Below are 16853 nucleotides of genomic sequence, written 5' to 3'. Positions count from 1 at the left end.
ACAGCTGCAGTACAGCGGCAGCTGCCTGTCCGTGGTCCTTACAGGTGCAGCTCTCTGTCCGTGGTCCTTACAACGGCAGCTGCCTGTCCGTGGTCCTTACAGCGGCAGCTCTCTGTCCGTGGTCCTTACAGCTGCAGTTCTCTGTCCGTGGTCCTTACAACGGCAGCTGCCTGTCCGTGGTCCTTACAGCTGCAGCTCTCTGTCCGTGGTCTTTATAGTGGATGCCATTGGTCCGTTATCCCTACAACGACAGCTGATTGTACTTGGTCCTTATAACGACAGGGGTCTCTCTGTGGTCCTTAGAATGGCAACCGTTTACTTGATTGTCTCTACATAATACGCCACACGTACGTCCGTGGCGCCTCCAACGGACGGCTGCCTGACAGTGTTGCCGCTTCTTCAGCTATCGTCCACGGGTCTTTCCATTTCGTGTAACAATTTTTTGACTTGTCATCGTTCACGACATCACACTAAGTGTGGTTCTTGTTTTGGAAGGGTACACCTCCTCCAGAAACCTGAACACGTCCCAGACAAAACTCAGGATGTGTTTATTTTTTTTTTCGTGTGTGTGTGTGTGTGTGTGTGTGTGTGTGTGTGTGTTTGTGTGTGGTTTATGTGAAGACGCTTCCTGACCCACGTACATCACTCGTCGCCTGCAACCAACTCTCTCTCTCTCTCTCTCTCTCTCTCTCTCTCTCTCTCTCTCTCTCTCTCTCTCTCTCTCCCTCTCCCAAAACATACCTTGGATCTCATTTCGTATCTGGAAGTTAAAAATGATGTCTGTCTGTCTGTCTGTGTGTATTCGTATGTTCCATTACTATTGGTGATTACCATGTGGTTCTTTGCCTTCTGTGTACCATGTGTTTATATTCATTTATCTGTGTACACACGTATGTACACACACCCCAGCCTGAGCCAGGTACCTTCATTTATCGACGAATTTCGAGGGGAGGATGAACACTAGGGTTTGGTGTGGGCCAGCTGCCATGTCCAGGATTGGAACAATATGCAGATGTGACCCCTAGCTGGCCCGTGATATTTTATGGCTCGGTACGCTATTCACTACAGCAATGAGGCCCGTAGTAATGAATCATTCATTTTACAATTTTCATTGTCAGAAAACCTAGCATAGCGGTATGTGAAGATGAGGGTTTAGCGAAGATGAGGAGAACAAGTGAACTAGCGTGATGAAAGTTGAGGATGTAGCGAAGGCGAATATAATGCACGTAGTTCAGTGAAGATAAAGGTATGAAAGTGTGGATGTTGTGGAAAAAAAAAGAGCTTAGCTAACCTAACTTAGCGGAAGGAAAGGTATTTTGAGGATGAGGGTATGGTGAAGATTGTACTGAACACACACTGATCCAAGGTAGGCTGTTCAAAACTGGCCTTGAACTCAGCTTAATAAAAAATAAAAAGCGGTAGTCTCGCTCACTGAAATTGTAATGTTCAGAAACACTGTCTTGTCACTGTGTTGCCAAACGGTGTTCAGAAAACACTTTACGTTGTTCAATACAGTTCAAGAGGCCCCTGATTTACGAGTGTAGTGGGTCCTGCTACGTAACGGAGGCCTCGCATACTAGTCTACCGTCTTAGCCATATTCGCCTTTAACGATGGATTGTTCAGGGTGTCTCATATATAGGATCCAACACCTTCGTCAGTTTTCCCGTAAGAGTTTCGGAGAGCGTCTTAGGCCAACGTAATAACACTTTTTTGTTTTCCCCCCTCTTCATGAGCCGGTCATTCAAGATCAGTGACTCGTAAACCATTTTTGTATAACTCTGTTGACTGGTTGCGAGGCGGTGGTTCATAGACGAAAACACATCTATCGTGCGGTGTGTTTGGTGAGTAGATACGTGAACATGAAAGCCCACATGATATACAATTTTGTGAACCTAAAAAAAAGAGTCTACCGAGGATGAAGGTCATTTAGACAAATGTGCTACAAACTGCGTAGTTTTTTATTATTCATGCGCAGAGGTTTTAAGTTTACAAAAGAAGAGAGAGAGAGAGAGAGAGAGAGAGAGAGAGAGAGAGAGAGAGAGAGAGAGAGAGAGAGAGAGAGAGAGAGAGGCTTCGAAAATTTTTTCGAAGCATTTTTTAGTTCATTGGTCTGTAGTCATGCATGCGCGTTTATGCTGAGCTATGCTGAGCTGTGCTTGCTTCCAGCCATCGTTTTGCCACTCCTGACTTCAGCAAACCAAAGGCGTTCCATAAGGGTTTTTTTTTTTGTGTGTGTGTCCCGTTCAAAATGACACGCAATGAGAGACGCAACTTGGCTTCGATAGTGGTGTGTCAGTGTGTGATTACATTATGGTACATGAAGAGTAATTACATTTATAGTGATATGTACTAACTAACAGTACGTGTAGCAGTAGGAATAAGTATGGCACTGTTGCATTATTCATGTATTTTGTATCAGCGATGATAGCACGGATTCGTGTTTCGTGCACGGATGAATTATTTCTTTCGTGGAAAGAAAACGAGCATTTATACTCTATCCAACTAATGCTTAGTGATTCTATTTGCTGGCACGAGCCATGGTAAACTGTAAAGTTAGCTAGTAACGTAATCTTGACACTACTGTTTAGATGGATATATTTCAATATTACTTTTTTGCGACTCGTTCATTGAGTATATATTTTCAGTGTGTGTGTGTGTGTGTGTGTGAATGTGTGTGTGTGTGTGTGTGTGTGTGTGTGTGTGTGTGTGTGTTATAGATATTTGGTTAATGGAGTATTTTCAAGTTTCTTTCTCCTTCTTTTTTACGATTCTTATAGAGTCTATTGTCTGTCCGTATGGTCGGCAAATCTTGGCCATATATGATGATATCTACTGGTGTCATCCAGCTTTATTGAGCCCAGGTGGAGGAGATTAACTCCTTTCGATTCTCTTTTCTATCCATGTTTTTCAAATCCCTTATATACAGGATTTTAACAGCATTTGTATGTGGTTTCGACAGGATTTATGAAAACAGAGACGTAACTCAATGGTTTAAGGTGTTGACACACTTACATAATGAAGAACCAGGAACCTATTTAGAACCTTGTAGTTTAGCTGGCACCATAGCAAATTGATTTGGCTGTGGGTCAATCGTTTTTTTTTTTGTACTAGATTATTAAATGGTAAGCTGTAGAGGGGAGGTGTAGTAGGAGGCTGCATAGAATTGACGAAATGGATAATGGAAATGGTCACGAAGCCAACTTGTGACTTCTTTAAAACTGATATATATATATTTTCATATATATATATATATATATATATATATATATATATATATATATATATATATATATATATATATATATATATAAGTGGCCGAAAGAGTCACGGAAGAACCTAACCCCTCTGCAGTTTTATTATAAAAGAAACAATTACAGTCAAAATATTTGACATGCACTGAGTATGAGAAGTGCGTAATAAAAGTGTTTACACACTGTTAATAAGGCACGCGCGTGAGGCGGGTTTGATGCGTTGAGTGTGTGTGTGTGGAAGGTCTTGGTGTGGGGGAAAGTGGGGGGTGCGTCTGCGGAGGACCAAGGGGGCGGCGAGGTTCGCCCGGCCACCGCTAGAGGACACCACCTGCTGGACTTTAGTCGCCCGTCATCATCTCCATGAACTCTGCCGGAGGGAGAGAGATAGAGTTAGTTTCGTTGATTTGATGGTCACATTTTTTACCAGCCCATATAGCCTATCGCATGGGCAAGACATTAATGATACACTCAATAACTTGTATATACAGTGTAGCGAATTTCGGTCAACCTTTGCTTATATTTAGCTCTAGTTTTAGAGGAAAATACAAGTGGGTTACGTTCTTCTTTTTGGGTCCTTTTGTCTCGAGACATGACCGCCTCCTTCTCAGGCTCAAGTAGCGAGACTTAAGGAAAAAGAAACCGACAGAATTACGCTCATGTTCTCTCAGAAGTGTGTAAATGACAAGAGTATGAATACCCACAATTTGAAGTACTGTGATAAAAGTAAATCTTAAATTAATTATGCTGTCATAAATCATGGATATAATGAAGTAAGATCTTATGTCTTTGATTACAGAGGATAATTGTGATGCAAGTTGTATATATATGAGTTAAACGAATTCCATAATTTGATTTAACGCTTGTTAGAGGCCGTCTTGACCCACTCATTCGTAATTGTAAAGGAATTAAGGGATAATAGTGCATAAGAAACTCAACAATGTAACAAGGATTTAGCAAATGGTTCGAGAAGCGGCCTCAATGGAGGGAGATTGGGTGAAGATGGGAACTATTCCTGGTTAGATATAGAGTCTTCAATTCTCCTTATATCTATTTGCATTACCGCTTGGATTCTCCTAGAAGCTCATTGTCGTGTGTATTTGTTAATAGGTAATAAGGAGATTCATTGACGTATCCCAGTGTCCCTACATGCCCCTTTAGCGAGACGGTGCGACCCTTGAGCACGACGGTACGACCCTTGAGCACGACGGTGCGACCCTTGAGCACGACGGTGCGACCCTTGAGCACGACGGTGCGACCCTTGAGCACGACGGTACGACCCTTGAGCACGACGGTGCGACCCTTGAGCACGACGGTGCGACCCTTGAGCACGACGGTGCGACCCTTGAGCACGACGGTGCGACCCTTGAGCACGACGGTACGACCCTTGAGCACGACGGTACGACCCCTGGGTATGATGGTTTGGCCTTCAACCTGACGTAAGAGAGGCTGAGCTACCACACCCAAGGGCTGTGCCGTCGTGCTTAGGATGATAAAGTCTCGTTTGTCGTTATACACACACGCAGTATTAGTGTCCATGACTGCTTACGTCATTGAACTGTGCCTGACGTCATAGGGTCTGTATCGGCTTTTATTAATAATCGTCTGGTAATATGAGCAGTAACCCTTAGCATGTAGCAGTAACCTAATCTATCACATCCTACCTTATATTGTCCACTTCCGTCGTCACCTCTTCTGTTCTAAGCAGTATTTCCTAAGCTGACCTAACATGGCTTTTTTTTAAGCTAATATTGCCGAGGAGAATCTCTTGACCTTGACCTGACTTAACGTAACCTGCTGACCTAACCTGACCTAACCTGGCGATGTCTTACCATACCGTCCCTTTACCTAACCTAACCAACCTAACCTAACTTAATTACCTTACCTTGCCATACCGTACCTATCGTGACGTAAGGTAACCTAACTTAACTTTACCTTACCTTACCTTACCTTACATTACATTACCTTATCTTGCCTTACATTACCTTATCTTACCTTACCTTAACCTCACCTCACCTGGGATTGAACCACAACCCAGCCCAACTTGACCTATACGACATTTACCACGACCATAACCACACCAGAACCAAGTATATCCCTGTGGTGGTTATGGTTGTCACACCCCTGATGGTCCTGCTGCTGGTCGTCACGTCGACCGTAACACCCACCTCCTCTGTCAACCCAACGGGAGCCTATCGACAGTCACTTGTCGAATTACCAGAGCATTACGTTCCACATGACTCGACCCCTCGAGTGCATTTACTCTATCAGACGAAGGTTATTATATAAAGACCACACTTACCCCAGAGAGAGAGAACACAGTATAGACCTACTGTTGTGGTTTAAAAGCTGAGGAATTGATCCATCTCTAACTAGGAGCGTAGAACCCAAATTTGGCCACCCAACTCACAGTGGAAAGACAATCAAAAGACTTCGTCTGTGGGCCATTTCTCCAGTCCTTTGCTTTCTCTGTTTATCTGCTCGTGTCTGAATGTATTTCAATCTGTTCTGATTCTCAAATTCGTATGATTACATTCGGATTACAGTCTTGATCAAAGGACTGGACCCTCCAAAGGTAATGTAAAGGTGTAATTACTGTACGCACCGATTAAGGCATGAGCTTTAGTCGACTGCTTGGATACCTGTAATCATTTCAGCGGTGACTACGATTCTTAATGAGGTGAATTGGCGAATCGCTTTTGTCTGACGAAGATGCTAGCAAGAGGACGTGAAGAGCGTCACCCGTAAACGTAGAGTTTTGATTGCGATTTTTCGTACGACGACAAATATGATTGCCAAGAGAAGAGAGGCCGAGAAGCGTGCGTCAGACAGAATGAAATGGATCGAGGTGGTATATAAGGGGCGACGGGGTGTTAAATGGGCAGCGCTAGGGCATACGGAACTGTTTTTTAGGGCTTGGCTATATAGATGGCGCGCTGTGGTTTCGGTGCGGTGTGTATGACCGCTGGAGGCTGGATGTGTTCAGATAAAGCCATTGTACCTCTGTTCTTGACGCGATCTCGGGAAAAGAACAAATGGAAAAGGCGGTTAGATTTAGAAAGGATTTGGCTCTGTGCGACCGAACCCTATAACCGTCGCCAAACTTGATCGTCAAACCACGTAATTTGATTTGAAATTGGGTTTCGTTTTCTGTTAGCGGGGACGAAACTGTAGAGCGCGTCCGGAAGGGTGTTAACAAGGGAGGCCGATTTGAGTTCAAGTCCAAGTGATCGGAAGCGAATGTACAGGGAGGGAAGAGGGTTGAATCTCACCTCATCACCACCCTAACTTTCAATCACCAGCCTCGCTCCCTCAACACCCTCGCTCCATCACCAGCCTAACTCCACGGACAAGACCTCACTCCATCACCACCCTCGCTTCGTCACGTACCCCTCGCTCCATCACTTCTCTCACTCCATCGTTTCACCAACTCCATCACCACTACCCACCCTCGCTCCCTCTGTTACCCAGCGGCCTCGTCACGCTCCCGTTGGCAGAGCCGTTGATTATTATATTAGGGTATGACATCAGTTGATCCATATTACTTTTATCGGGTAATATAATTAGTTTACCGACTCGTTTTTATGAAAGGCACTGTAACTTAATTCTCTGTTCTCTCTCTCTCTCTCTCTCTCTCTCTCTCTCTCTCTCTCTCTCTCTCTCTCTCTCTCTCTCTCTCTCTCTCTCTCTCTCTCTCTCTCTCTCTATCTATCTATCTATCTATCTATCTATCTATCTATCTATCTATCTGTCTATCTTTCTCGTCCTGTAGGTCAAGGGACTTTATGCAAGGTCAGGAGATAATGGACATTTGACCATGGGACAGAGAACCCTGCTGGCCAAGGGACGACGCCCTTGTGGCAGAAGCCCTCCGCCAGGAGGTCCTGGGACTTGTAGAAGGGCCATGAAGAGACCATGGGGGCCACATGTTGGCCTGGGCCACTAGGTGTCCATCAAGAGCAGTAGGCGTTCTTCAGGGGTTATTGGCCATCCACTGGGTGTCCGTTTACATCTAGTGGGCGTCCTCGAGGGGCAGTGGGCGTCCATGAGGAGCAGTGGGCGTCCATCAGGGTGGCTAGACGTACAATCAGGGGTTAACAGGGGCCATGGTTGTTCATCAGGGCCGGTAGGCGTCCATCAGGGCCAGTGGGCGTCCATCAAGGCCCGTGGGCGTCCATCAGGGCCAGTGGACGTCCATCAGGGCCCGTGGGCATCCATCAGAGCCAGTGGCCAACGAGGGGTTGCCGCAGAGCCCACAACCTCTCCTGCACGCCCGGCCGCCTCCACACACCTCCCCAATATTGATCTATAATGGTGGCCAGCTGGAGAGACGTGTTCAGCAGTTGTGTAGTAAGTTGTCCAGGCCAGACACAAGGCCTCCCCCTGCGTCTGATGTCACGGGCGGACACCTCCTGTCTCCCTGTAATGCCGCCACACCATCTGGCGTTCCTGACAGTCCCCACCACAGCTGACGGGCCCGAGACCGCGAGGGCTGACAGGCCTGACACAGCATCGCTCGAGAGGTACTTCAGACTAGACCCGCAGTAGTAGTAGTTGGGTCTGTGTTCTAAGCCCCATAGGAGTATTGACACCTCCCAGTGTGACCCGTGGCCACAGGAGGCCTCGTTCGTTTTCACCTTCGTCGTCATCTGTTAGGAATAGACGACACCACCTGGTCTCTAAAGGAGAGACGAAATGATGTGGTCTCAAGGGGAGAGACGAAATGACCTGGTCTCAAGGGGAGAGACGATATGACCTAGTCACAAGGGGAGAGACGATATGACCTAGTCACAAGGGGAGAGACGATATGACCTAGTCACAAGGGAAGAGACGAAATGACCTGGTCTCAAGGGGAGAGACGATATGACCTAGTCACAAGGGAAGAGACGAAATGACCTGGTCTCAAGGGGAGAGACGATATGAGCGGATCTGTTAGGAATAGACGACACCACCTGGTCTCTAAAGGAGAGACGAAATGACCTGGTCTCAAGGGGAGAGACGAAATGACCTAGTCACAAGGGAAGAGACGAAATGACCTAGTCACAAGGGGAGAGACGATATGACCTAGTCACAAGGGGAGAGACGATATGACCTAGTCACAAGGGAAGAGACGAAATGACCTAGTCACAAGGGGAGAGACGAAATGACCTAGTCACAAGGGAAGAGACGAAATGACCTGGTCTCAAGGGGAGAGACGAAATGACCTAGTCACAAGGGGAGAGACGATATGAGCGGATCTGTTAGGAATAGACGACACCACCTGGTCTCTAAAGGAGAGACGAAATGACCTGGTCTCAAGGGGAGAGACGATATGACCTAGTCACAAGGGGAGAGACGAAATGACCTAGTCACAAGGGGAGAGACGATATGAGCGGATCTGTTAGGAATAGACGACACCACCTGGTCTCTAAAGGAGAGACGAAATGACCTAGTCACAAGGGGAGAGACGATATGACCTAGTCACAAGGGGAGAGACGAAATGATGTGGTCTCAAGGGGAGAGACGAAATGACCTAGTCACAAGGGGAGAGACGATATGACCTAGTCACAAGGGAAGAGACGAAATGACCTGGTCTCAAGGGGAGAGACGAAATGACCTAGTCACAAGGGGAGAGACGAAATGACCTGGTCTCAAGGGGAGAGACGATATGACCTAGTCACAAGGGGAGAGACGATATGACCTAGTCACAAGGGAAGAGACGAAATGACCTAGTCACAAGGGGAGAGACGATATGACCTAGTCACAAGGGAAGAGACGAAATGACCTGGTCTCAAGGGGAGAGACGAAATGACCTGGTCTCAAGGGGAGAGACGATATGACCTAGTCACAAGGGGAGAGACAATATGACCTAGTCACAAGGGGAGAGACAATATGACCTAGTCACAAGGGAAGAGACGAAATGACCTAGTCACAAGGGGAGAGACGAAATGACCTGGTCTCAAGGGGAGAGACGATATGAGCGGATCTGTTAGGAATAGACGACACCACCTGGTCTCTAAAGGAGAGACGAAATGACCTAGTCACAAGGGGAGAGACGATATGACCTAGTCACAAGGGGAGAGACGATATGACCTAGTCACAAGGGGAGAGACAATATGACCTAGTCACAAGGGGAGAGACAATATGACCTAGTCACAAGGGGAGAGACGATATGAGCGGATCTGTTAGGAATAGACGACACCACCTGGTCTCTAAAGGAGAGACGAAATGACCTGGTCTCAAGGGGAGAGACGATATGAGCGGATCTGTTAGGAATAGACGACACCACCTGGTCTCTAAAGGAGAGACGAAATGACCTGGTCTCAAGGGGAGAGACGATATGAGCGGATCTGTTAGGAATAGACGACACCACCTGGTCTCTAAAGGAGAGATGAATTGACCTGGTCTCAAGGGGAGAGACGATATGAGCGGATCTGTTAGGAATAGACGACACCACCTGGTCTCTAAAGGAGAGACGAAATGATGTGGTCTCAAGGGGAGAGACGATATGACCTAGTCACAAGGGGAGAGACAATATGACCTAGTCACAAGGGGAGAGACGAAATGACCTGGTCTCAAGGGGAGAGACGATATGACCTAGTCACAAGGGAAGAGACGAAATGACCTGGTCTCAAGGGGAGAGACGATATGACCTAGTCACAAGGGAAGAGACGAAATGACCTAGTCACAAGGGGAGAGACAATATGACCTAGTCACAAGGGGAGAGACGAAATGACCTGGTCTCAAGGGGAGAGACGATATGACCTAGTCACAAGGGGAGAGACAATATGACCTAGTCACAAGGGGAGAGACGATATGACCTAGTCACAAGGGGAGAGACGAAATGACCTAGTCACAAGGGGAGAGACGAAATGACCTGGTCTCAAGGGGAGAGACGATATGACCTAGTCACAAGGGGAGAGACGAAATGATGTGGTCTCAAGGGGAGAGACGAAATGACCTAGTCACAAGGGAAGAGACGAAATGACCTGGTCTCAAGGGGAGAGACGATATGACCTAGTCACAAGGGGAGAGACGAAATGACCTAGTCACAAGGGGAGAGACGATATGAGCGGATCTGTTAGGAATAGACGACACCACCTGGTCTCTAAAGGAGAGACGAAATGACCTAGTCACAAGGGGAGAGACGATATGAGCGGATCTGTTAGGAATAGACGACACCACCTGGTCTCTAAAGGAGAGACGAAATGACCTAGTCACAAGGGGAGAGACAATATGACCTAGTCACAAGGGGAGAGACGAAATGACCTAGTCACAAGGGGAGAGACAATATGACCTAGTCACAAGGGGAGAGACGAAATGACCTAGTCACAAGGGGAGAGACGATATGACCTAGTCACAAGGGGAGAGACGAAATGACCTGGTCTCAAGGGGAGAGACGAAATGACCTAGTCACAAGGGGAGAGACGATATGACCTAGTCACAAGGGGAGAGACGAAATGACCTAGTCACAAGGGGAGAGACAATATGACCTAGTCACAAGGGGAGAGACGATATGACCTAGTCACAAGGGGAGAGACAATATGACCTAGTCACAAGGGGAGAGACGAAATGACCTGGTCTCAAGGGGAGAGACGAAATGACCTGGTCTCAAGGGGAGAGACGATATGACCTAGTCACAAGGGAAGAGACGAAATGACCTGGTCTCAAGGGGAGAGACGAAATGACCTGGTCTCAAGGGGAGAGACGATATGACCTAGTCACAAGGGGAGAGACGATATGACCTAGTCACAAGGGAAGAGACGAAATGACCTAGTCACAAGGGAAGAGACGAAATGACCTGGTCTCAAGGGGAGAGACGAAATGACCTGGTCTCAAGGGGAGAGACGATATGAGCGGATCTGTTAGGAATAGACGACACCACCTGGTCTCTAAAGGAGAGACGAAATGACCTGGTCTCAAGGGGAGAGACGAAATGACCTAGTCACAAGGGAAGAGACGAAATGACCTAGTCACAAGGGGAGAGACAATATGACCTAGTCACAAGGGGAGAGACAATATGACCTAGTCACAAGGGGAGAGACAATATGACCTAGTCACAAGGGAAGAGACGAAATGACCTAGTCACAAGGGGAGAGACGATATGACCTAGTCACAAGGGGAGAGACGAAATGACCTAGTCACAAGGGGAGAGACAATATGACCTAGTCACAAGGGGAGAGACAATATGACCTAGTCACAAGGGAAGAGACGAAATGACCTGGTCTCAAGGGGAGAGACGATATGACCTAGTCACAAGGGAAGAGACGAAATGACCTAGTCACAAGGGGAGAGACAATATGACCTAGTCACAAGGGGAGAGACAATATGACCTAGTCACAAGGGGAGAGACGATATGAGCGGATCTGTTAGGAATAGACGACACCACCTGGTCTCTAAAGGAGAGACGAAATGACCTGGTCTCAAGGGGAGAGACGATATGACCTAGTCACAAGGGGAGAGACGAAATGACCTGGTCTCAAGGGGAGAGACGAAATGACCTGGTCTCAAGGGGAGAGACGAAATGACCTAGTCACAAGGGGAGAGACAATATGACCTAGTCACAAGGGGAGAGACGATATGACCTAGTCACAAGGGAAGAGACGAAATGACCTAGTCACAAGGGGAGAGACGATATGAGCGGATCTGTTAGGAATAGACGACACCACCTGGTCTCTAAAGGAGAGACGAAATGACCTAGTCACAAGGGAAGAGACGAAATGACCTAGTCACAAGGGAAGAGACGAAATGACCTAGTCACAAGGGAAGAGACGAAATGACCTAGTCACAAGGGGAGAGACAATATGACCTAGTCACAAGGGGAGAGACAATATGACCTAGTCACAAGGGGAGAGACAATATGACCTAGTCACAAGGGAAGAGACGAAATGACCTAGTCACAAGGGAAGAGACGAAATGACCTGGTCTCAAGGGGAGAGACGAAATGACCTAGTCACAAGGGGAGAGACAATATGACCTAGTCACAAGGGAAGAGACGAAATGACCTGGTCTCAAGGGGAGAGACGAAATGACCTGGTCTCAAGGGGAGAGACGATATGACCTAGTCACAAGGGGAGAGACGATATGACCTAGTCACAAGGGGAGAGACGAAATGACCTAGTCACAAGGGAAGAGACGAAATGACCTAGTCACAAGGGGAGAGACAATATGACCTAGTCACAAGGGAAGAGACGAAATGACCTAGTCACAAGGGAAGAGACGAAATGACCTAGTCACAAGGGGAGAGACAATATGACCTAGTCACAAGGGAAGAGACGAAATGACCTAGTCACAAGGGGAGAGACAATATGACCTAGTCACAAGGGAAGAGACGAAATGACCTGGTCTCAAGGGGAGAGACGATATGACCTAGTCACAAGGGGAGAGACGAAATGACCTGGTCTCAAGGGGAGAGACGATATGACCTAGTCACAAGGGAAGAGACGAAATGACCTGGTCTCTAAGGGAGAGACGATATGAGCGGATCTGTTAGGAATAGACGACACCACCTGGTCTCTAAAGGAGAGACGAAATGACCTAGTCACAAGGGAAGAGACGAAATGACCTGGTCTCAAGGGGAGAGACGAAATGATGTGGTCTCAAGGGGAGAGACGAAATGACCTGGTCTCAAGGGGAGAGACGATATGACCTAGTCACAAGGGGAGAGACAATATGACCTAGTCACAAGGGGAGAGACGATATGACCTAGTCACAAGGGGAGAGACGATATGACCTAGTCACAAGGGGAGAGACGATATGACCTAGTCACAAGGGGAGAGACGATATGACCTAGCCATAAGGGGAGAGACGAAATAACCTGGTCTCAAGGGGAGAGACGATATGACCTAGTCACAAGGGGAGAGACGAAATGACCTAGTCACAAGGGGAGAGACGAAATGCCGGGGGGCGATCTGTGGGGGCAGGGTGGTGCAGGGCGGAGCAGGCGTCACGGCCAAGACAAGCCAGCTGTTGTAAAAAGTGACAAACCAGCTGTTGTAAAAAGTGGGCTGTTGTTGTACAGCGTGGAGGGGGGTGGGGGGGGGGGCGGAGAGGGAGTGAGGGAGTGAGGGAGGGAGAGAGGGATTGATTCTCGCCCCCTCTTCCCTGTTGGTAGACGTGACGGGCGTGTGGAAGAGGTGTGTCCGTGGTGGTGGTGAGAGGGAGAGGGAGAGGGAGAGGGACGGTGGTGAGAGCGAGGAATAGGAAGGTTAAGTTAATCTCTCTCTCTCTCTCTCTCTCTCTCTCTCTCTCTCTCTCTCTCTCTCTCTCTCTCTCTCTCTCTCTCTCTCTCTCTCTCTCTCTCTTAATTCTTTTACTCTTAACATGAAAGCGTTTTCTCTACACTCGTTTTTTTTTCTTTTTATCTGCCCGCTTCGCTATCGTTGATCCGTCCGCTTCGCTGTTGCTAATCTGTCCGCTTCACTGTCGTTAATGTAACCGCTTCACTGTCTTTAACCTGTCCGCTTCACTCCCGTTAATCAGTCCACTTCACTCTCGTTAATCTCTCCGCTTCTCTGTTAATCTGCCCGCTTCACTCTTGTTAATCAGTCCGCTTCACTCCCGTTAATCTCTCCGCTTCCCTATCGTTAATCCGTCCGTTTCACTGTCGTTCATCCGTCCGTTTCACTGTCGTTCATCCGTCCGTTTCACTGTCGTTCATCCGTCCGCTTCACTCTCCATCCATCGAAGGAATCAGTGAAACGCGATCTTAAAAGCGTCTGTCAGGTCAATTTCTTCTTTTACTGTGCTTCACTTCCTCTCTCTCTCTCTCTCTCTCTCTCTCTCTCTCTCTCTCTCTCTCTCTCTCTCTCTCTCTCTCTCTCCCCCCCCCCCCCCCCGACCTGGCTAAGGCAACCTGACCCCAGGCATTCCCTCCCCAAACTACCCTAGACCCGAATGGCCTCACTCATTCCAAGCTTTCGGTGGCTTGAGATCATTATTTTTTTTTTCTGAAATGTTTTTCCCTCCCCGACGTAAGGGATGAAAACACGAGCCGGAGTTATGTTCGCATCCGTGTTCAGTATTGGTGGCACCTTCTTTGAATTTTAGGTGAATAATGTAATCAACTTGATTACCATTTCGACCCAGTGAATAATGTAATCACGATCTTGATTAGCAGTGAATAATGTAATCACGATCTTGACTCATAGTGAATAATGTAATCACGATCTTGACTCATAGTGAATAATGTAATTACGATCTTGACTCATAGTGAATAATGTAATTACGATCTTGACTCATAGCGAATAATGTAATCACGATCTTGAGTCATAGTGAATAATGTAATTACGATCTTGAGTCATAGTGAATAATGTAATCATGATCTTGACTCATAGTGAATAATGTAATTACGATCTTGACTCATAGTGAATAATGTAATTACGATTTTCACTCATAGTGAATAATGTAATCACGATCTTGAGTCATAGTGAATAATGTAATCACGATCTTGAATCATAGTGACTCATGCAGTCACCATCCTGACTCACAGTGACTCTCTATCTTAAGTCAGCTTCTCTATGGCGTTCTTACCTTCCTCTTCCTCCTCATTTAGCCCTGAATCTTGCCCTCCTCCTCCTCCTCCTCCTCCTCTCCCATCTCTCACTCCACCTCATTGTCTTCCTCCCTTTATCACTCATACCTCATTCCAACCCTTCATCACATGTTTATCTCCCTTCCCCCATCTTCCTGTAGTATCTAAACCCCCTTCCACCCTTCCTTCCCCCTGTCTCTTCTCCCTTTCTCCTTCTCTCCCTCTCTTTCACTCCCTTATGTGTCTTTCCCCCCCGTCTCTCCCTTTTCCTCCACCCCGTCCTTCTCACATTCTCTCTCTCCCCTTCGTCTTGGCGTCCTATCTCCCCGGTATACGTTTCTTCTTCGATCACTGTTGCCCTTCGTTCATCGTCCCCTCCCGACCCAGTTCCCCCCCCCCCCCTTGCCTCAACACCCGCGCCTCACCGTCGAAGTCGACCGTGCCAGAGCCATCCTCGTCAATTTCGTCGACGATGTTGTCCAGGTCGGCGCTGCTGAGCTTGTCATCCAGGGCGCCGAGGATCTCCTTCAGGGCCGCCGTCGGGATGAAGCCGTTACCTGAAGCAGAAAAGGAGAGGAGTGAGGGAGGAGGAATAGGAGGAGAAATTAGAATTTACTCCTTCATCTAAGGTCGGGTTGCGACAGAGGCGACGGGACATGAGGGTGTTTCCTGTAGGAGGAGAGAGGGAGAAGATCTAAGGGAGTGATTCCTCCCTGCATACCGTTCCCTACGGTGGAGAGAGAGAGAGAGAGAGAGAGAGAGAGAGAGAGAGAGAGAGAGAGAGAGAGAGAGAGAGAGAATGTGGGGGGGGGGAAAGTGAAGGATAGAAAATGTCCCTCGTTTTGTGGAATCTGAAAGAGGGGGAGAAAAAAAAAATGGGATCGTCACATTGAGATGTGTCAGACTTATTTCTTAACATGACCTTAACCTGATGGAGTTGAGGCCGAATCTGTGGGTGATGAGTGTGTTCTACCGGAGGCTGACGAGACAAGGGGCTCCTCCTCCCCTGTGGTAGCTGCTGTGAAGGTTCAAAACTAGGAGTGAGGGAAGCCATGCGGGTTTGAGGTGTATGAACAGGAGAAGCCAAGACGGCAAATGGCCTCTTAAGCACTTCGATGAGGCGGGGAGGAAGGAAGGGAACGAACACCTAGGGCGAGAATGGCTCCTTTGGGAGGCTGGATTGGAGGAGAGATTGCCCCAGGATTGGAGCGCGGCTCCCCTAGGGACGGAGGCTGCGGGCAGAGGATACATTCCTGGAGGCCAGGCAGAAACAGCCTCGGCCCTTACTTGTTAGCCACAACAGGTCACGTCGTTTTCATTGTATTAGAAGTTCCGCAGAGATTCTGGTGGATGTTGGATGATCACCTTGCAGTTTACCATCTCTCTCTCTCTCTCTCTCTCTCTCTCTCTCTCTCTCTCTCTCTCTCTCTCTCTCTCTCTCTCAGTGAATTTCGAAATGGTTTTGAGAGACGCTGGAAACTCCTCTCTTCTCCCGCCAGCAGCTAGGTATCCCCAGAATCATCCTTTTCTCACCCCATCCTCGAGGTGCAGCATCGCTCCTTGGGTCACCGTGTTTCCAAACAAGAGATTCTCTCGGATCTGTACAGGGTTTGGCCCCGATGGGCCTTCGACTTTTAAGACCCTTCCAGGATCACTGCGTGAAGACCGTCATCCTATGATCACTGCGCACATCAAGACGACCCTTCTACGTCCCTCGGTGACATCGCTGGAAAGCCAGCAAGACCTAGCATCACTGTTTGGTTCCAGACCCCTTCATGACTCGTTAGCACCAGTTCGCCGCCTCAAACCTTTCTACGATCATAAGGTAATCAAGACACTGAAAGCCCATGTAGCTCCAAGACTCTCCATGATAACTGAAGGTTATAAGACCTTCAAAACTTCTCAGAGCGTTCCTGGAAACCTCTACCAGGACCCCATCGTCGCTCGCAAGATCTTTTGGGAACTCTGTCAGAACCAAGTTTCTGACTCAGAAGCTCCCGGCACCTCAGGATCGCAACATGAATCCCCATGACCACTTAAACGCGCGCCGCCAAAAGTCTCCAGTGTCACTCATTCCATTGGCCCACAAGGA

The 16853-nt window shown here is 47.8% G+C and overlaps 2 protein-coding genes across 4 annotated transcripts in view; one reads left to right on the top strand and one right to left on the bottom strand.

Moving 5' to 3' along the window:
* The window catches only part of LOC139753720 (neo-calmodulin-like), a 657420-nt gene that overhangs the window by 313239 nt on the left and 327328 nt on the right, over positions 1 to 16853 (top strand). The gene's annotated exons all lie outside the window — the stretch shown is intronic.
* LOC139753719 (troponin C-like) overlaps positions 2980 to 16853 on the bottom strand; it is a 36801-nt gene continuing 22927 nt past the window's right edge. For both annotated transcript variants that reach the window (XM_071670456.1, XM_071670457.1), the window contains 2 exons: positions 15187 to 15318; positions 2980 to 3619 (listed from right to left, as the gene is read on the bottom strand). In XM_071670456.1, coding sequence (XP_071526557.1) covers positions 3591 to 3619; positions 15187 to 15318 — 161 coding nt within the window. In that variant the 3' untranslated portion in view covers positions 2980 to 3590. The remainder of the gene's footprint in view (positions 3620 to 15186; positions 15319 to 16853) is intronic.

The sequence above is a fragment of the Panulirus ornatus genome, chromosome 15 (assembly GCF_036320965.1).
Source record: "Panulirus ornatus isolate Po-2019 chromosome 15, ASM3632096v1, whole genome shotgun sequence".
NCBI classification, from domain to species: Eukaryota; Metazoa; Arthropoda; class Malacostraca; order Decapoda; family Palinuridae; genus Panulirus; species Panulirus ornatus.
Note: the sequence above shows the minus strand (reverse complement) of the source record. Positions and strands in the feature narration are given on the sequence as shown.